Consider the following 21,496-nt stretch of genomic DNA (forward strand, 5'->3'; position numbering starts at 1 on the left):
TTTATTATTCTTTAATAATACACAGTGACACAAGAGGAGACCTTGAACATGCGCAAGAGTTACAGCCTTGAGGCGAGGGGGGAGGGAGGGGGGCAACTCTGAAGGAGCCCCCAAGACCCAGCCGGGCTCTGGCCAGCAGCAGCAGCTGCCCCACCCCCACCCCCAGCGGCCAAGAGGAGGGCGAGGGTCTGCTGCCCCTGTTGCTTGGCATGAATGAGACCCAAATGGGGCAGGATGCGGCCCCATCGGCTTTAAGGGGGAGGCTGTGACCCCCAAACCAACTGCCTCAGTGCCCCCCCAAGTGCAGCTGCCCCCCCGACTGCACAAACTTCCTGAGGGTCCTGAGATGAGATGGGGTGCAGAGTCCCCTGGGGACGTTTCCCTGGCTCTCCCCATTTCTGCCCCCCCCCCAAATTAACATCAGTCGGGAAAGCGGGTGCCCCAGCAAGCCTGGCTGGGGTGGGGGCTACGGCACCCTGCAGAGAGAGGAAGGGGGGCACCCCCTCAGCCCCAACAGGCTCTGGGAATTTGGGGGGCCCCGTTTGGGGTGGGGTTTGGGGGAGGCGCCTGGTCCCAGGATCCTGGCTCCCACAAGAGGGGGCCTGGCCACTAGTCCCCTCCTCCCCCCAACTGTGGGGGGGGGCGGGCATGGAGGGGCTGTGCCGCCCCCCCCTCGAGACTTCCGGCAGAGATCCGTGAGGCTGCCAGCAGGTCCTGCCCGTGTAGGGGGGGGGGAGAGTCAGTCTCCCCCTCTCCAGCGCTGGGGCAGAAAGAGAGAGAGAGATGGACAGAACAAGACAGAGAGAGAGGAGGGTGGCACACGGCTCTGGCGCCAGCCAGGTGGTTCGTAGTGCAAGTCTTTGCCTGTCAGCGTGGCCCGAGAGGCTGGAGGGGTGGGGGCGGCCGGGTGAGCCCACCCCTTCAGGTGCGCCGGCAGCGGGCGACGGGAGCCGGGACGGTGGGGGCCGCTCGCTGGGCGCCGCTGCTCCGGAATCCGTCCTCAGTACAGCCGCTTCTCGTAACTGGGGAGGGAGGGGAAAGGAGGAATCAGTAGCGTCGGAAGGGGGCCCTGCGGTCATCTATCCCAACCCGCTGCAAGGCAGGCCCCGTTCTCTCTGACGCCCCCTGCAGGACAGGGCGGCAGCGCTCGGGCATCCAGATTCTGCCCAACCCCAAACCAGGGGTCGCTTGGAGAGCATGACTTCTGAGCCAGAGTCGCCCCACATCCCACGCCAGGGTTGCTCTCCCCTCGAGGTGGGGCAGGGGAGAAGGACCCCCAGAGGGAACATGGAGACCGGCAGAGTCTGCTTGTTCTCCTGAAGACCCCTCCCTCCCCCAAAAGCCCCTCCACCCCACTGGAAGTGGACCCCCCCCCCCCAAGCGGCCAAACGGAGGATCACTCATAGACTCTGGGGAGGCAGCAAGGCATGAAAGGTGCGTGAGAGGAGGAGGGAGGAGGAAGCCAGGCCATGCGGTGAGGGTGGGGGGGGGATGCTTGGGAGCCAGGCAGGCAAGGGGGCCGGAAACCTCGGAGCCCCAGATGCCACGGGGCCACAGAGCAGCTGTGGGGAGTGCGGAAGGGAACCCCCAGCTGAAGACGGGTGCCAACGGCCGGGCACTGGAACTCCCCCCTTTCCCCACCCTGATCTCCCACCCCCATGGGCTCAGCTGTGCCCCTCTTTGCCACCAAGCGGCGCCAGGGGGCAGCCGAGGCCTCCGCGCGGCACATGTGACCAGGAAAGCACCTGTGCCCCCCACAGACCTTTGGGGAGCCAGCAGGTGCAGCAGTGCACCTTCCTGTGGGTCGTCAAAGCACCTCTGGGGCAGAGGGCAAGGCTGGCGGGCAGAGGGTGCCCATCCTGGTCCCCCTTGCCCTAAAAGCAGACCCCACTCCCAGGTCTTGCTTTACACATTCATGCTCCCTGCAAAGTGGGGAATTTAGTCGTTCTCGCCATAGCGATGTAGCACTGCAGGGTTGGCAGGGACCCCCGGAGGCCATGTAGTTCAACCCCCTGCGACGCAGGAGTCTCAGCTGAAGCATCCGTGGCAGGGACGACCCCCCCCCCCACCTCTGCTCAGGATTGCCTGAGCTTGACCGTGGGGGTCTGGCCAGGGCAGGATCCTCGGACCACGTTGTTGGCCAAAGGTGGGACTCAGGTCAGGGCAACTGCCCCAGTGGAGAGAAGCAGAAAGGAATCCTCCTTCCTGCCCCACGGACTCTGTCCAAGGGCCCCGATCCCCGATCCCCCGCAGCCCAGAGAGGTCCGGGGGGGGGGTGAGGGGCTCCAAGAGAGAAGGAAGCTTTTCTGGGTCTGGGGGGAGCAGCCTCACAACGCTCATTGCAGATCCACCATTTTTTTTGGGGGGGGGGGGAGGGTTGGTGTGGGGAGAGCAGGGGGGGGGAAGCTTGCAAAAGCAGTGGGGGAGGTGGGGGTGTTGAGAGGGGATGCGTGTCGTCCCCCCCCCTCCCGGCCCACGGCTGTAACTATCCCCCCAGAAGTGCCAGGGGGAGAGCGGAGGGGGAGAATGCAGCAGCTGACCCACATTCCAAGACAGGCGGGGTGGGGATGGACCTGCGGAACTCCCCGCCCCAGTTACTTACATGGCAGAAACGTAAAACTACAGGAAGGCGGCCATGGGCGTGGGCAGGAGAGAGAGAGAAGGTCACAAGGTCAACGTGTTCCTGCCCAGGACACACACAAGCGTGCAGTCCCCTCCCCAAGAACACCAGCAGAGCTGCCGCCACCAAGCCTGGAGCCCCCCAGCTGCCCGTCACCGCCCCCCAGCGTCTGCCGGGGGTCCCGCTCCCAAGCTAGCACTAGGCAAGAGCTCCCAGGCCCCTCTATGGCCCTAGCAAAGCTTTGGACCCTCGCCTTCCGACCCACACGCAAAGGGGACGCGGCCGAGAACAGGGGGGCAGGGGCCCAGGAGGCCACCCCCTGCCAGCCAACACCCCCTAAGAGGGAGACGTGGTCTTGGCTGGAATCCCAGAATTCCAAAGCTGGAACAGTGCGAAGGTGAACTGCGGAACTCACTGCCACAGGACAGTGGCGACAAGCCACGGCGGCTTAAAAAGAGGATGAGACAAAATCAATGGCCCCCGGCCAGGCTCTTGTCTCCCGTGTCGGAGGCAGCGATGTTCCTGAATGCCGGCTGCTCTGGGAAACGAGGAGGGGAGACCATGGCTCTTGTGTTCGAATCCTGCTTGCTTGCTACCCACAAGGGGCACCTGGTTAGGAGGCTGGACTAGATGGGCCCTCTGGGGCCTGATCCAGCCTCGTCTTTCAGAAGCCTTTGATTTCAGATCAAAATGGAAAGCCGAATTTTTTTTTTTGGGGGGGGGTTTCAGTGGAAGGGAAGGCGAGGGAAGCCTGGGGGTTTCTAACGTTTTGCTACGTCCCCAGGCCCCCCCCTGCCCAAGCAGGCACCCAATTTTGCGAGAGTAAAGGGGCCACGGGCATGATCCTGCGGGCTCTTCTGATCTTCTGAGTCGGGAATCCAAACCATCCAGGTTACAGGAATCTGCTGCAAAGGTTGAAGTGCTGGACATTGCCCCCTTTCCCTGACAACCCCCCCACATGCCCCCCAAACCCTGCAGGGGAAGAGGCACCCAAGGAATACGTAGAACTGCACCCTGGGAAACGAGGGGCCAAAGCTCTCCCACCCCATCCAATGTGCATTTAACATGAACATGCGCTGCTTCATCCGCGCACGGTTCAAGGCCGGCAGGCTGAAATTGCGCACGTGAAATCCAAGCATAGCAGAGAGTGAAAAAGCTCTTTTTTCGGGGGGCACCAGGTTCGCTCGAGGTTTTCCCAGCACCTGAAGAGCTTTTAAGCTCTCTGCCTTGATTGGGGGGTGAGGGCACGGCCCGCTCAACACGCCGGCTCTGGGGCGCTCGCGGGAACTCGAACCCAGAGCCACAGAAATCCCCGCAGAGACTCGCACGAACGCCCCTGGCCTCCCAGAGCTGGCCGCCCGGTGGATCTTGCCCCCAAAGCACGGCAGAGCGTGCAAAAGCTCTTTCTGATTTGGCACAAAAAGAGCTTTTCAGCTGCCCGCCTTGCTTGCCTGGCAAAGAGCCCTTGGCGTGTGGGCTCTGGGAGTGCGGGGGATTTTCTCTCTCTCTCTCCCCCCCACCCTGCAATTTTGGGGTACACATGGAACCCTAGAAACTGAACCTCTCGCATAAGATGTGGCCGTGCCGCACTTTAGAGAGCATGGAGCGTGGGGTGCCCGGCCCGGGATACGCCAGGAGTGGGGCTGGTATCCGTGAGGCTGCCCCACTCCAAGTCGGGTTCGGACCTTTGCCTCTCTCTGACGAGGGGGCCACCAACGGAAGGGCCCAGGAAAATGACCCCCAGCCCACCCTCGAAAAAAAGAGCTGTCTGCCAGCCAGATTCATGAAAAAGCCGCCTCGTTTTCGGGGATGATACGTTGCACGACTCTCTTTGTTCTGTCTTGCGCAGGAAGGAAATGTGCTTTCCCACACGGTTGCTGGCAAAGTCCGTGGGACTGGAAGAAGAGAGGGATGGGGGGGCTGGGGAACTGGGGGGGGGGTCCAGGGGGCAGAGGGAAGGTCGGCCACCACTTCCCCCGTGATTCTGGCCTCGGTTGGCCCCCAAATTTCTCACCAGGACTAGAAACCTGAGGAGTCCCAAACCAGGAAGCCAATGCGTCCAGGGCTCTGCGAATTTCACCCCATTAAAAAAAACAGACTTGGGAGGTGCCCCCCCCCCAAATTCCCAGCTCAGTCACCGCCCATATTAAACTGGCCCAGCCTTCTTGGGTTTGCGGGGCGAATAGCACAGCAGCAAGAAAACACTTGCAGAGAAAAAGACACAGAGCAGGTCTTTTTGGGGGGGTCAGGGGGGGGGGGTCCTTCCGTGATTGAGGGACCCAGCTATGCAGCTGGTTCCAGGAACCGCCAGGAAAAAGGCTACTTTGGGGGTCTGTGAGTAACCGCCACCCTCACGCTAAACCCCATGAAGCAAGCGGGTGCCTCACTTTCCTAGCCTGAGACCCCCCCCAAAAGATGCCTTCTGTCATCACTGCAGTGGGAGTGGGTGGGGGGTTGGAAGATGGGGTTGGCCTTGGCCCCCGATTCGCTCCAGATCAACTGTCCTGTGCAGGCAGAGTTCATAGCTGTCAACTTTCCCCTTTTTTAAAGGGAAATTCCCTTATTCCGAATAGGATTCCTTGCAAGAAAAGGGAAGAGTTGACAGCTATGGCAGAGTTTGATCCTGGGGGACCCCCACACCTCCAAGGAACCAACCTGTCTCTGATCTTGTAGGAAGGTTCAGGGCAGATCATAGAAAACCGTTCGCACACTGCAGAGCCGACCTGCGGAACTCCCTGCCACAGGAGACCGCGATGGCATTAAACTATTGGACAAATCCATATACGGATGAGAGGCAGCCCTGCTCCTATGCCCCAGTTGCTGGAAACTGAAGGGGAAAAGGGCTCTTGGGCTCGGATCCTGCTTGCCCAGGGAGAAAAGGGTGCCCTCCTTGGGTTCTCAGTCTCTGGGCCTGCCTAGATGGGTGGTGGAGCCTGGCTCAAACGGCCGCAGGATGGCCCCCTGCGCTTCTTCGACCAGAAGACCCTTGGGATCCATTCCAGCTCTACAATACAGTGGTCCCTTGGTTCTCAAACTTAATCCGTTCCGGAAGTCAGTTCCAAAAGCAAAGGGATCCAAAAGTGAGGCGCGCTTTCCCATAGAAAGCAATGCAAAATGGATTAATCCGTTTCAGACTTTTAAAAACAACCCCCAAAACAGCAATTTAACATGAATTTTACTATCTAACAAGACCATTGATCCATTGACTTCCCTTCCAAGATGGCGACGGGAGTAGCAGCCTCGTTAGAGCTCTCCCGCTCAAATCCATGGTTGTAACTAGCCTTGATTTTTGCACTGAAATGAGGCTGCATTTTAATGTTTTAATGTTGTATTTTAATCTTGTTTTTTAAGCTGTGGTTCAATCAATTGTTTTTATATTTGGTGTTAGCCGCCCTGAGTCCAGTCTTGGCTGGGGAGGGCGGGGTATAAATAATAATAATAATAATAATAATAATAATTAAAATGAAAGCAATAAACAATGTACTGCAGTCAGTACCTGAACTGGGTTCCACACAGTCGCAAAAACAAAACGAAAAAACCGCTGAAACAAAAACGCAAAATAAAGAGCAAAAACAGACAGACCTCAGCGCGGGACTCAAAACGGAGCACGTTCAGCTTCCGAAAAACGTTCGCAAATCGGAACACTGACTTCTGGGTTTGCAGCGTTCGGGGTCCAAGTTTGACTACCAAGCTGTTTGAGAACCAAGGGACCACTATATAGTTGGGACCACATAATGGATTTTCATCGGCTCCCAGTGGGGGGGGGGGGGCCCTGACCTTGAAAGCCCTAGACGGCTTTGGCCCTGGACACCTGAAGGGCATCTAGTCCAACCCGCTGCAACACAGGAAGAGGTTGGAGGGAGGAAATGAACCCCCCCTTAAAAAATGAACACCCACCTTCCGAGAAGCTGGGGGAGCAGCTGCCTCTCTCTCCGAGGCCGCCCTCCAAGAAGCCAGGGGCAGGCAGTGCGGTGGCCCCCTTCTCTCCCTAGACAAGCCCTTGAAAAGGGGGGGGTGGGGGCGGGAGAGTCCTTTGGGGGGTCTGTGCTCAGGCGGGAAGGAGGTTTGAGAGCAGGAACGGAGGCGAGGGCAGCACCGGGGAAAGCAGAAAGGGGGGGGGGAGGCCCAGATGGCGATGGATTTTCAGGGGGGCAGAAGGGGGGGTTACTCACGAGTGCAGGCCGTGGACGCCCCCCTCGATCTGAGCCGACATCGTCCGCTTCTCAAACTTCAGTTCACCGGAGTACATCATGGACCTGCAAAGGAGATGCAGCCGGCTAAGTGTCTGAGGCGGAAGGTGGGGGTCTCCAGGGGGCATCTAGTCCACCCCACCCCTGCTCAGGATGTGACGACGGTGTCCCCGGCCAGCCCCAGTGAAGAGGAGGCTGCTGCGCACCCCCCAAACCGCTCCAGCTCAGTCCGTCTTCTACTGTCCAACAGCTCTAACCATTGGGCGGCACTTCCCCCACCAACAGGAAGCCACAGTCACTCCCTGGACCCACCCGGTCAAACCCTGACAGCTAAACCACCCCGTCTTTAACCACGGAGGCAGGGCAGAGGCAACCTGGCTAGAAGCCATCCATCACCCTTTCCTCCAGTGGCAGGGAGTTCCACAGTTCCGCCACGCTTTGCGCAGAGAAAGGCCTCCATCGTTTTAGAAGCAGCTGTCATGCTCGCCTCTTGCTCGCTTTCCCTTCAAGCCAGGGTACCCGAAATTCGGATCTCCAGCGGTTGCTGGACTACAGCTCTCATCACCTCTAGGACCTGTGAACAGGGATGCTGGGAACTGTGGTCCCAAGACAATTTGGAAAACTAAAAAGAGACATCCTGGTCCATCTGTGACAGACCGGTCCCCGGCCCTGGAGACTTTTGAAGACCCCTCTTGCGTTCTGACCCTTCTCCGAATGCGCCCTCAGAGGCTTTGTGTTCGAATCTTGCTGGTGGGTTTCCCATTTGGGGCATCCGGTCAGCCGCTGCGGGAACAGTATGCTGGACGAGATGTGCCTGATCCAGCAAAATCTCCAGCACCCAGGGGGCTCAACGATGCAATTCTTAACAGAATCATAGAATCTCAGTCGAAAGGGACCCGAGGGTCATCTAGTCGAACCCCCTTCAATGCGCGAATCTCAGCTAAAGTCTCCAGGATGGATGTTCTTTTTGGCAGACTTGCCTTACGGCAGGCATAGGCAAGCTCCGGCCCTCCATATGTTTTGGGACTACAACTCCCATCATCCCTAGCTAATAGGACCAGTGGTCAGGGATGATGGGAATTGTAGTCTCAAAAAAACATCTGGAAGGCCAGAGTTTGCCTAGGCCTGGCTTAAGGGATATTTTGTGGGATTCTTCTTCTCTTGGAAATCCGGTTGGAAGGAAGGAAGGAAGGAAGGAAGGAAGGAAGGAAGGAAGGAAGGGTAACCATCTATAAATAACCAAACCGAAATAACTAGGAGTCGGGTGCGATTTTAAAAACGCAGAAGCGGCTCGTAAGCTGCCTCTCCAGCGGAACACCATTTGACGTAGTTTCCTCTGAGTCGCACGGGCGACAGCTGGGTTGGCGTTGGCAGCTGAGAAAAAGCTGCCGTTTATTCCCACCTTCCGCCCACCTTCTGCGCGGAAAGGAAAATAACTTTGCCAAAACATTGTGAGATTTCAAGGGAAGCCTGCCAGCAGGCAGAAGGCGCTCTCCCTACGGCGCTTGAGCAGGCCACCCCACAGCCATGGGCCTGGGATCCCCTTTTCACCCTCCTGGTCAACCCTCCTCCAAGTTTCGTGTGCCAGAGTCAGGGAGAGGGGCCATCTCTCCCCTTACAGCGCAGAGCTAGACTGTGGAACTCCCTGCTGCAAGACTGGGCTAATTTATGGGGTACAAAGGCGATCAGTGGCCACTAGCACATCCCCTCACTTCTGAAGGAGCGGAAACTGCAACTCAGGGGGCTGCGGGGAGACTGCGTCCCACACAGTGCTGGATTGACGTATAAGCTAAACAAGCTCTAGCTTAGAGCCCCACTCTCTTGGGGGCCCCAAAAAAATCAAAGGGAAAAACCCCTGGATGTACATTTCCAAAATACAAGATAAAAAAGCTAATAAAATAAAATCTACATACAGCGACAGTGTTTCGTGTTGTGTCGGCTCATATGATGGAAGTAATGGGCACTGCCTGCTGCCTCAAATATCACTGGTTTGCTATTATTATTTCATGTTATAGCAAGTTTCTAGAGGCTAATTATGAGTCTTTGCAAATTGTGTTTCTAAAGGAACTTTTGTCATTGCCCAGTGCCAATGCCAATGCCTTGTTAAGTTCGTTATGAATAAAAAACCATTTTAAGTTAGAACCTAATAATCATTTCATGATTAATATACTTCTTCTTAATTGTATTTCACAATTAATATACAGTGGTACCTCGGGATGCGAACGGGATCCGTTCTGGAGCCCCGTTCGCATCCTGAATAGAACGTAAGACACGACGGCGCGTCTGTGCATGCGCCGGTCGTGTTTTGCTGCTTCCGCGCATGCGCATGATGTCATTTTGAGTGTTTGCACATGCGCGAGCGGCGAAACCCAGAAGTAACATGCTCCGTTACTTCCAGGTTGCTGCGGAGCGCAACCCGAAAGCGCTCAACCTGAAGTACATTCAACCCGAGGTATGAACTGTACTTCTTCTTAATTGTATTTCAGTTCAACAATTACTTTGATAAAATACTGTTAGGTCCATCAATGACCATATAGCATCTATTCAACACAAAAAAACAGGGACCATTTGCTGTGGACAAAGGACACCTGGACATAGAAAGGGCCCCGTTACCTTCAGGAGCTGAGGGTCGCATCCAGCCTGAATCCGGCCCTGATCCCGCACCCCCCTGTGAGGAGAGAGAGCGCACCCCAGGGACTCACCGCAGGATGGAGAGGCTCTTGGCGCCAATGTCTTGGCAGCCGTGCTGGATGCCAGCGATCAGGTAGGGCACGAACTTCTGTATGGAGCCCTTGTCCTGGATGGAGCCGGAGACGCCTTGCGCCACCTTGACCTTGTCTCCCTCACTGGAAAGGAAGGAGGAGACGCTGCGTGGGTCACCTGTTCCCGTCTCCGGAGCCCCAGTTCACCCCTGCCAAACCACATTTTCTCCTCCCATCCATCAAACCTTCTGATGGCTAATCTGAAAACCTGCTAACGTACCAAACTCCTTTTTTATTTTAATTTTTTTTTGAAAAGTTTCCACACATACAAGGGGGGCGGGAATCAAAAGAGAAAAAAATGAGCTTGTCTGACATGGGATAATCTTAGATTGGAATAATGATTACAATGCACATAATAAAACGGTCATAAGATCTAAGCTAACTATATAAATGCGAATATAAATATGGTAACATTACAGAGAATAAATGGAGAGAGAGAGAAAAGGAGAGGAGGGAAAGAAAGAGAAAGAAAAAAGAGAGAGACAAAGAAAAGAAAAGAAGAAAAGAAAACAGTAAATCCGAAAAACTATTAAAGAATAAAAATACGTATCAATTGCTAAGTACAGTGGATGCGGGAGGCACGTTCACAACCCAAAGCGTTCACAACCCGCAGCGCAGCGTCTGTGCTTATGAGGGTTGCGATTCGGCACTTCTGCACATGCGCAAAGTGCGATTTAGCGCTTCTGCGCATGCGCCGAAACCCGGAAGTAACCCGTTCCGGTACTTCCAGGTTGGGCGCAGTGCGCAATGTTAAATTCCACAACCTGAAGGGTCTGTAACCCGAGGTATGACTGTACAGTAGAGCCTCTACTTACGACCACCACTACTTGGGCCTGATCCAAGTTTCGACTGCGGCAAACCCGCCGCGATTGGTTTGCTGCAATGTGTGCATGCGCAGAAGCGCGCTGCTGCCGAATGCGCCTGCGCAGAACGGCGCTTCTGCCTTGACCCGGATCAACTTACGGACAGAGCTCCGGAATGGATTACGTCCCTTAAGTAGAGGTTCCGCTGTAGTGTTTAATTTATTCCAAAGGACTCCTACTCCTCATGGTGGGTTTTCCAAAGCTGACAACGCCCTTAGTTTGTACGTCTCCGATTAAATCCTTATTTCCGTCATTCTCTCCTAAGATCTCTGAGCAGCCCTTCCAGGGCCAAAGTCAAGTGGGGGGCACCCTTGCCTTGCCCCCCACTCTGTGTATCACGGGTTTTAGCCAAATCCAAGCATTGCGCAGGACGGAAAACCCAAACACATCACAACGCCATGCTGGTGGCCATAATACAGCTGCCCTGAGACCTGCGGGTATGGGGCAGTATATACAAATCTAATAATAACAACAACAACAACAACTTATGAGGAACGGCTAAGGGAGCTGGGCATGTTTAGCCTGGAGAAGAGGAGGTTAAGGGGTGATATGATAGCCATGTTCAAATATAGAAAAGGATGTCACATAGAGGAGGGAGAAAGGTTGTTTTCTGCTGCTCCAGAGAAGCGGACACGGAGCAATGGCTCCAAACTACAAGAAAGAAGATTCCACCTAAACATTAGGAAGAACTTCCTGACAGTAAGAGCTGTTCGACAGTGGAATTTGCTGCCAAGGAGTGTGGTGGAGTCTCCTTCTTTGGAGGTCTTTCAGCAGAGGCTTGACAACCATATGTCAGGAGTGCTCTGATGGCGTTTCCTGCTTGGCAGGGGGTTGGACTCGATGGCCCTTGTGGTCTCTTCCAACTCTTCTATGATTCTATGATTCTAACTTTTATTTGTATCCGGACCTCTCTGGCCAAGACTAGGCTCAGGGCAGCTAACATCCAATATAAACATTGATATAAAATCAAACAATAATTAAATCACCTCTTAAAAACAAATCAGGACAGAATTAAAATCTGAATTCGATGGCTTTCCGCAGGATTTGGGTTGGGGAAAGTAGCTGCTCATCAGGCCCAACTGTGTACGCTGATCTTATACGGGCCTGTGAGAATGCTGGGAGGCCTCTTTCGTACTAATTCTTATACAAAAATTTGGAGACATAATTTATAATGAACTCAAAAAGATCTTTAAATTCTCGTTTTCAAAAAAAACAAAAAACCCTGAAGCCTTTGCATTAGGTATGATGCCCATTGATATACAAAAAAAGCTACAAAACCCATTTTATGTATGCACCCGCAGCAGCGAGGATTTTAATAGCAAAAAAACTGGGAAGGTGACTTAATCCTCACAAAAACAGACTGGCAAGCGAAGATGATAGAATATTTAGAACTTGCGAAGAGGACTGGGAGAATAAGAGGAAACTCTAACCAGAAAGCCAGTAGAGATTGGACAATATTCAAAGAATATATTTGAAAGCACTGTGATAACACAAATCTCCTGACAGATTTGGATTGAATCTTGAAGTTTAAGGAAATTATAAAAGCAAAAAAATTATCTTGATAAGTAACAGAAAAGAATAATAAATAATGAAGTGCGTATAGATTAGTAAGATGTAAAAAATACAATGAGCTGAGTTGGAATTCAAAGAGTATGTAATGTCAAATGATGTGATGTTAGTCAGCGTCTATGGTTTGTTTGTGTTCCTTTTGGTTTAGTTTACATTTTAAGTAAATTGTCTTGTAGTAAAGAATCTTTTCAAAAATTAGAAAATACAAATTTAAGGAATCATAACAAGCTTTGTGTATCGATCTCTACATTAGTATCACTTTCTCAAGTCACTTGTAATAAGATGAAGAAGGTTTTAAAATGGGTTTTGTTAAGAAAAAAAGGGCCTCCTCTGAGTCGGGCTTTATGGGGGCTGCAGTAAAAAATAATAATCTGGAGGGCCCCACTTTGGGGAAGGTTTCTCTGCTGCGACACCCCTCGTCTGTAAAATTTTATTTTCAGTTTACGAAGCAATTCTATATCCTCCCACCACGCTGACAAAGAATTCTACGAAACAGCAGTCAATATATCCGGAATAACTGTTCAGCGTTGGACATCATATTTGCTGAAGACACAGAGCTTCACAGCTTGTCTGTCATCGTATAAAGCCGGGGACCTCGCTTCATTTAAAGATATCCAGAGACTTTGAGACTAAAGATTTCATTTTAGACTTGTTATGGTTTGAAGGAACTCTATAAAAGATTGTTTATTGCATATGGACGTGGTCGTCGTGTTGCTTAGACATTGCTAGGCAATGAGAATGATTTGCCTTTGATCAATTGTTATGTTGAAATTTTCAATCAAAATTATTCAAAAGAAAAAGGATGTCACCTGGTGCAGCCAGTCCCCACCCCACGCCCCCTTGGTCCGCCCCTGCCTGGAAGCCGCTGCCCCTTTGAATGCGCCCGCGTCCGGCCTGCGCAAAGCCAAGGCAGGAGCGCGCCCCCCCCAAGCCCGCCCCTTGTCCCAGGTGGCCCCGCTCCGTACCTGAAGTAGCGCTTTTGGCTGCTGCTGTTCTTCTCCATGGCGTCGAGGGAGCCCATCCCCCGGTACTTCTTCAGCCGGACCCCGTCCGAAAAGAAGTATTCGCCGGGCGCCTCCGTGGTGGCAGCCAGCAGGGAGCCCATCATCACTGGGGGAGAGGGAGAAAGGGGGCTCAGGGCCAGAGCACATGGGGGAAGCCCAAGCGCAGGGCGGAGCTGGGGGACACCAACCCGGACGGCTGGGGAAGAGGACTGGACAAACTGGTGGGCAGTGCTGCCCTAGGGCTGGAAGGGACGCCCGAAGGTCATCCATTCTGACCCCCTTCGATGCAGGACTCTCAGCTAATGCATCCATGACAGTTGGCCCTCCAAGCTCTGCTCAAAAACCTCCAGGGAAGGAGAGAAGATGGGAAGACAACAGGGACTGGAATTGGAATCGACTGAGCTGGGCACAGATCATAGCTGTCAACTTTTCCCTTTTCTTGCGAGGAATCCTATTCAGAATAAGGGAATTTCCCTTTTAAAAAGGGGGGAAACGTTGACAGCTATGGCACAGATTCAAGGATATAGAACAAGAAAAGAACGACAGAATATTATGGAGAGACTTTAACACTGACAGGAGAATTTACAAATTCTCAATCTGGAGGCCTGGGGTAGGAATTACTGGAGGCCAAGGGGACATTAAAGAAAAAACATGCCTGACATTTGTCGAGAATAAACCTAATTTGGGAACCCCTCTTGGATTTTCCGTGAGAAAAGGAAATGAATGCCTTTGAGACACCTGGACGTAAAAGAAAAATCAATTAACAGACAGCAGAGAAGATGAATGTTGTCATAGACTGAATGTCTTAAACAACCGGCAGATGGAAAATCAGAAGTCCTCTTTTTAACGACTTCTTTTTCCTTTCCTGCTTCCTTCTCTTCTCTTTCCCTTTCTCTTCTGTAGCTGTTTTTGCCTCTTTTTTCCATTTACATTAAGTTTTCTATTATGAATTGTTAAAAATAAAAAAATCAACAAGCATCAGCGACGGAGACACAGAGCGAGGCGTCAACTCCTTCCCTGCTTAGCTGCTCAGCCAGAGGAGGAGGAGGCCACCAGAATGCATTTTATTATTATTAATAATAATAATAATAATAATGTTATTAATGATGATGGTGATGGCGGCAGGATTCCCAGCTCACCTGTCGAGGCTCCCAACGAAAGCGCCTTGACCACGTGGCCCACGGTTTGGATCCCGCCGTCGGCAATGACCGGTACGCCGAACCTGCGGGCGTACTCGGCTACTTTATAGACCGCTGTCCCCTGGGGCCGGCCGCACGCCATCACTGGCCAGGAGAGAGAAAAGGAAGAGGGGCCGTCACTGCCAGGGGGCCAGCCTCCCGGAGAACCCCGAAATTCTGAGCTGCCAGTGTGTGGGGTTTAAATAGCGATTTAGTTGTATTGTTTCCAAGACACGACACAAAAGGGAACAGGGCGTGGAGGGAGAAGGAAAGAAGCAAGCTCAGGTTACGCGGCAGAGATCGCGAAGGGAGAAGCAGGGAGGGAAACATCTGAGACTCCCCAGATCCCAGGAGGTTACTTGGCCTTGAAGGAACTGCCCTCTGCATATGCTCAGAGGTGGCCTCTTTTAATTGCCTTACCCCTGGGAACGGAAATAGGTTCTGGGGCTTACGGGATGGAGCTATGAAGAAAGGGTGCAGCTGGAGAAAAAACTGCTTACGTAATAATAATAATAATAATAATAATAATAATAATAATAATTTATTATTTATACCCCGCCCATCTGGCTGAGTTTCCCCAGCCACTCTGGGCGGCTTCCAACAAAACACTAAAATACAATAACATTAAAAGCTTCCCTGAACAGGGCTGCCTTCTGATGTCTTCTAAAAGTTTGGTAGTTATTTTTCTCTTTGACATCTGGTGGGGGGGGGGCGTTCCACAGGGTGGGCGCCACCACCGAGAAGGCCCTCTGCCTGGTTCCCTGTAACTTGGCTTCTCGCAGGGAGGGAACCGCCAGAAGGCCCTCGGCGCTGGACCTCAGTGTCCGGGCAGAACGATGTGGGTAGAGACTCTCCTTCAGGTCTACTGGGTCCTTGAGGCCATTTAGGGCTTTCAAGGTCAGCATCAACACTTTGAATTGTGCTTGGAAACGTACTGGGAGCCAATGTAAGTCTTTCAAGACCGGTGTTATATGGTCTTGGTGGCCGCTCCCATTCACCAGTCTAGCTGGTATATGCTACAACTGCAGCTAGGATCTTGCCAGCGCAAAGATGGAAGAGCGCTGAAATACCAACCAAAGAGGAATGGCAGGGGAAAGCGATGGAATAATACGCGGAAATGGCAAAATGAATGGAAAGGCTTTGAGACAAAGACAACAGAGAGTTTAAGAAAGACTGGGAACTGTTTATGTCCTATCTGCAGAATCAACGTAAAGAAATGGACTTGCTTGCGGGGTTTGATTAAACACTTGCAATTAACAAAACAAATGCAGAAATAGAAACACCACGTTAAAAGGATAGGAAAATAATAATTTTAATTTTTTTTAAATTAAAGAATATGAAATAACCAATAAGCAGGGAGAGATAATATGCCCAAAAACCAGAAAAGGAAGTCATTGTGGGGGGTGATTTGGGGATCTATATTATATTTTGGTTTTTTTGAAGCAATATAACAACAACAACAACAACAACAACAATTTATTATTCATACCACTCTGGGCGGCTCTCAATCAAGTGTTAAAATAGTACAGCATTAAATGTTAATATTAAATATTAAACATTACAATTAAAATGGCTGTGGTGATGACAAAATTGTAAATATAGATAGCTAAGATAGTATTTTATTTTTCGCTCTATAAGACGCACCAGACCATAAGACGCACCTAGTTTTTGGAGGAGGAAAACAAGAAAAAAAATATTCTTAATCCCAGAAGCCAGAACAGCAAGAGGGATCGCTGCGCAGCGATCCCTCTTGCTGTTCTGGCTTCTGGGATAGCTGCGCAGCCTGCATTCGCTCCATAAGATGCACACACATTTCCCCTTACTGTTTAGGAGGGAAAAGGTGCGTCTTATAGAGCGAAAAATACAGTTTTTGCACCATAACACTCACTTTTTTCCTCCTAGAAAGTAAGGGGAAATGTCTGTGCGTGTTATGGAGCGAATGCCTGCGGGTGGCGGGGGGGATCTGCTGCAGTTGTGAGCAGAGGATCCATGGTTCCCCTTCCTTCCCTCCTCCGTGGTTACAAAGCATGGATCCACATGGATCCTGAGGATTTTTGCATTGGGCTACTCCAAACTCACTGTCAAATCACATGTCTGTAGCCACAGCATGAACCACAAAAATCATATATCCACTATTTCGCTTAGAATATTCTTTTTCTTGTTTTCCTCCTCTAAAAACTATGTGCGTGTTATGGTCTGGTGTGTGTTATAGAGCGAAAAATACAGTATATATATTTTCAAAGGGCGCAGCGCTTGGGAGCTTCCCTCCCTCTCTCGGTAACCTTTGAACCCGCTCCCAGCCGAGACTCACCTTCCTGTGTGATGCAGATGGAGCCACAGCCCATGCCCACCCGGAGGGCGTCCACGCCAGCGTCGATGAGGTTCTTGGCCTGCGCTGCTGTCACCACTGTGCATCCAATAGGGGAGAAAGCAAAGGCACCTGTGAAATACCTGGCCGGCTGGGGGGGTGGGCTAGATGGCCTTTGGGGTGTCCCTGTCCAGCTCTACGCTTGCAGGTCTACTCAGAAGCAGCTGGGCCGTAGGAATAATAAACTTGTGGCTTGTTTTGCTCCTCTGCTATTGAGGGGACAATGTCCCCATTCCCATTTTTAGCTATTAGTATTCTAGTGTCTATCAGATTCCAATCGAACCGGAAACTGAAGAAAGAATGGGAATGTGCGGAAGAATATATGACGAAACGTCGTACAGAAACCACAGTAACAATATGTGTTGACTGAAGTTCGTAAAGTTAAGGATAAAACATGGAAAGATGGTTAAGGAGGGATACGCTAACAATATTTATAACACCTTAGCTGAGCTAAGGTGGAGAGAAGTCACAGGGGTAGGAATAAGATAAAAATATGTAATTAAAAAGAGATGCTTATATTATATATTGTATAACTTGGAAGGTATGGTAAAGAATGAAAAAATATAATGATTGGTCTAAGTAACCAAAAAGATCAGGAGTTATTTTCTTTGAATAGAGGGCAGTACTGTGTTTTCCCCCCATGTTACCTCTATTCTCAATTTAGGGTTTTTCTTCTCTGGGAGATGCATTGTCTTTGTAAAACAAACATTGATTTCTCCAATTTTTCTGTTAACGGCGAAGAATGGAAATAGAATAAAGTCTTACTGATTTTGAAAAAAAGAAAAAAAATATGTATATGAATGTATAACCATTAAAAAAATTGAAAAAATCAAAATAAAATTACTGTATTTTTCGCCCTATAGGACGCACTTTTCCCCCTCCAAAAATGAAGGGGAAATGTGTGTGTGTCCTATGGGGCGAATGCAGGCTTTTGCTGAAGCCTGGAGAGCGAGAGGCGTCGGTGCGCACCGACCCCTCTCGCTCTCCAGGCTTCAGGAAGACATCCACAAGCCTTGCGCGCCTGGGGGGAGTTCCCGCGGGCTCGCAAGGCTTGCAGGCAGTAGCCTATTCTGGGGGCTGGGGTCGGGGGAAGCTCGGGCTGGGGGGGGGAATAAATATTTTCCCCCCCAAAAAATCTAGGCGCGTCCTATGGGACGGTGCGTCCTATGGGGAGAAAAATACGGTATCCTTATTTTCAGAAGCAAACCCCACTGAAGTCCCTGGGGCTTACTCGTGAGTAAACAGGGCCGCAGCTGAACCTCTCTGTTTCGTACCGATTTCCGCCTTTATTTCCCCCGCCCCTCCGGAAATTTGACCAATGAGCAAAACAAAACAGGTTTTATTACCTCGGCTGAAACTCCCCATCCAACCACCCCAAGGGGGTGTGTGAAGAACACTGTTTTTTTGGGGGGGGGGCAGATCATGTCTCCCTGCCAAGGCCATCCAGATACTCACCATTGCCTCCAATGACCTGGAGATCCGGGTATTTGTGTTTGATGTAGTGGATCATGCCGATCTGATAGACAGAGTTTCCCTGAGATGAGTCCTTTTGGGGGGGGGGGAAGGAAAGAGAAGAGAGGAGCCTGTTAACATTCCCACATTGCAGGGGGTTGGGGGTTGGTCTAGATGGCCTTTGGGGGTCCCTCCAAACTCTACAGTTCTAGGATTGAATCCCCACTGGGCCTGCTTTCCTCCGCCCAGGCTACCTCGCAGGGTTGTGGTAGGGGCTGAATGGGAGAGGACAGAACCAGGCCCACCCCCTCCAGCTCCTGGGAGGTGCATATAATGAACATCTCATAGGCTGCCACCAATTTGCAAAGGCAACTACAGCAGTACCTTGGTTCTCAAAATTACTGTATATACTCGAGTATAAGCCAACTTTTCCAGCATATTTTTAATGCTGAAAAAGGCCCCCTCGGCTTATACTCGAGTGAGGCAGGCGGTGGCGGAGGGACGAGCGGTGAGAAAGGAGCCCGTTCTCGCCACTGGTCCCACCACCTGCCTCTCGCAAGGGCGGCAGGCACAGGAGCCGCGGTTGGGAGGTGCAGTGCTCCTATGCCTGCTCTTACTAGTGGCAGAGGCGGCAACGGAGAGACGAGCAGCCCAAAAGGAGCCCTTTCCGGCTGCTCCTTCCTCCTCCGCTGCTGCTGCCGCCACCACCACCAGGTTTGTGGTGTGGTGAACTGGCTTATACTCGAGTCAATAATTTCCCCAGTTTTTTGTGCTAAAATTATGTGCCTTGGCTTATACTCCAGTATATACGGTAATCCGTTCCGGAAGTCCGTTCGAAAACCAAAGCGTTCCAAAACCAAGATGCAGTTTCCCATAGGAAGCAATGCAAAATGGATTAATCCGTTCCAGACTCTGGAAAACAGCCCCTCAAACAGCAACTGGACACGAATTCTGCTATCTGACGAGAGCATGCATCCAGAAAATGAAAGCAATAAACAATGTATTGCAGTCATGCAATCAATCAGTCAGCAGCTGAACCGGGTTCCACACAGTCGCAAAAAAGAAAACAAAAAGAGCCGCAAAGACAAAAACGCAAAATAAATAGCAAAAACAGAAAGACCTCAGCGTAACACTGAAAATGGAAATTATCTGGAAATTATCTGAAGAATGCATGCACACGAAAGCTCATACCAATAACTAACTTAGTTGGTCTCTAAGGTGCTGTTGGAAGGAATTTCTTTATTATTTTATTTTATTTTGTTTCGACTCAAAACGGAAGTGCGGCACTCAAAATGGAGCACGTTCGGCTTCTGAATAAAGTCCGCAAACCGGAACACTGACGTCCGGGTTTGCAGTGTTTGGGTTCCAAGTTGTTTGAGTGCCAAGGTGTTTGAGAACCAAGGCGCCACTGTACTCGTTTTATTCTCCAGGTGCAAAACCAGGGTGCTGGCGGAGGGGGAGCCGGCCCTTCCGAAAATGCCCCTCTGCGAATTCAGCACAGAGGACCATCCTTGCCCCCGGAGCCACAGCCCTCCGGCCCCCTGGCCAGACGAGGCGGGCACCCACCAGCACGACCACGTCGACGCCCGCCTGCATGAGGAGGTCCAGGCGGTACTTGTCGTCTTCCCGGGTGCCAATGGCCGCCCCGCACAGCAGCTGCTTCCGGGAGTCTTTGGAGGCCAGAGGGTAGTCGCGGTTCTTCTTCAGGTCCGTGCGGGCGATGATGGCCACCAGCTCGTCCACGTCGTTCACGATAGGCAGCTTCCCTGCGCGGAGGAGGGCAGAGGGAGGCAGGGCGGCTGAGAGCCTGGCGGCCGGATCGGGCCCAAAACTGCCCAGCACCCAGAAAAAGAGGGAACATTTTATCACATGTGGTGGGAATGTAAAAAGGTGAAATGCTTCTGGGAGATGATATATAATGAGTTGAAAATAATGTTGGCATATACATTTATAAAGAAACCAGAAGCATTTTTACTGGGCATTGTGGGGAGTGACATAAAGAGAAAGGAATATAAGCTCTTTTTATATGCAATCAGGAAGAATATTATTGGCCCAAAAATGGAAGCAAGAAGAATTACCGACAATTGAAAAATGGAGGATGAAGTTAATGGACTATGCAGAATTAGATAAACTAAAAGGAAGGATTTGAAACCGGCAAGATCAGAAATTCACGGAAGACTGGAGTAAATTTACGGACTATTTGAAAAGTAATTGTGAAGAACAGACGACGTTTGTAGGGTTGCAAGAAGTATTGTGAGGAGTATTATTAGAAGTATTGTAAAAATAGACAAGGGGGAGGATGATTTGTTAAGAGATGTAAAGGCAATATGAAGTTAAGAAATGCATAAGAAGTGGTTAAAACGGTGGATCATCAGAGATGCTCATGGAAGTCTAAAAAGATTGTATAAGTGATACGTTTTGTGGCATATTTTATAATTTATATGTTAAAATTAATAAAAAATATTATATATAAAAGAACCGGCCAGCACCCTGCTCTGGCAGCGGCCAACCAGGGAGGAGAACTGCAAGAGGGGCCTGACTCTGGCTCCCCACCGCCTGGTACCCAAAGGTAGACTGCCCCAGGGGGTGGAGGTTCTGCTCTAATTCCTGCAGCAGAACCGGCCCAGATTACCGGCTCCGACTGAGGAGGGCAGAGCAAAGCCAGCCTTAGGGGTCCATGGGGGGAAAGGGTTACCCACCCTACCCCCCCCCCCCCGCATACCTTTTTTGCTCCTCTGAAGGATCTCGTTGGCTTCTTTCAGCGTGACTCCGGCGGGGGCCACCACCAAGTCGTTGCGCTTCGTCATGACCTGCGTGGGGGGGCAGGAAAGGGGGCAGACTTGGGTGAACTGGCCCCAAACACACACACACAGAGCCAGTTTGGCCACCCCAGGAAAACTGGGACCGGGCATTTTGGGGGCGCCTCTAGATTGCCTGCAGCCCTCAGGGGTCCTGCGCTGCCTGACCCAGGAAGCTGCCGGCTGCATGGGAATATGGGGGTGCCCCCCTGTGCCCCCTCGCTGCTGGGGCCTGGGGGTCAGAGTCCTGTCTTTCCTGCTGTATATTTCTTTTTTACAAATGAACGTACTCTTATTATTTTATATTTCTTTATGTATTATCTAATACATTCCCATATCAATATGTGCTCTTAGTCTTATTTCTCAACTCTGTCTCACACCAACGTCAATCAAATGCTTTCAGGGATGACACCCGTCCTCTCGCCTGCCTGCCTCCTCCAGCCAGGAGCGCGGTGAACTGGCCACAACAGACACACACACAGAGAGCCCATTTGGCCATCCCTGAAAAACTGGGACCGGGCATTTTGGGGTGACTCTAGATCTCCCGGAAGTGGGTGATGCTGTGGGTTAAACCACAGAGCCTAGGACTTGCCGATCAGAAGGTCTGCAGATCAAATCCTCGCTCCCGTTGCTTGGTCCCTGCTCCTGCCAACCTAGCAGTTCGAAAGCACGTCAAAGTGCAAGTAGATAAA

General features: G+C 51.5%; 1 protein-coding gene across 6 annotated transcripts in view; it reads right to left on the reverse strand.

The window, feature by feature from the left end:
* The window catches only part of IMPDH1 (inosine monophosphate dehydrogenase 1), a 68,212-nt gene continuing 46,716 nt past the window's right edge, over positions 1-21,496 (reverse strand). For 2 of the 6 annotated variants that reach the window (XM_079992586.1, XM_079992590.1), the window contains exons 7-16: positions 20,729-20,816; positions 19,573-19,772; positions 18,009-18,100; positions 16,498-16,601; positions 14,148-14,291; positions 12,970-13,114; positions 9,513-9,656; positions 6,793-6,876; positions 2,603-2,619; positions 1-1,022 (exon numbers count right to left, since the gene is read on the reverse strand). In XM_079992586.1, the coding sequence (XP_079848712.1) occupies positions 922-1,022; positions 2,603-2,619; positions 6,793-6,876; positions 9,513-9,656; positions 12,970-13,114; positions 14,148-14,291; positions 16,498-16,601; positions 18,009-18,100; positions 19,573-19,772; positions 20,729-20,816 (1,119 nt within the window). In that variant the 3' untranslated portion in view covers positions 1-921. The remainder of the gene's footprint in view (positions 1,023-2,602; positions 2,620-6,792; positions 6,877-9,512; positions 9,657-12,969; positions 13,115-14,147; positions 14,292-16,497; positions 16,602-18,008; positions 18,101-19,572; positions 19,773-20,728; positions 20,817-21,496) is intronic. The other 4 variants (XM_079992589.1, XM_079992591.1, XM_079992587.1 and 1 more) reach the window with 3 other exon arrangements.

The sequence above is a fragment of the Podarcis cretensis genome, assembly GCF_951804945.1.
Source record: "Podarcis cretensis genome assembly, chromosome: 10".
Taxonomy (NCBI): Eukaryota; Metazoa; Chordata; class Lepidosauria; order Squamata; family Lacertidae; genus Podarcis; species Podarcis cretensis.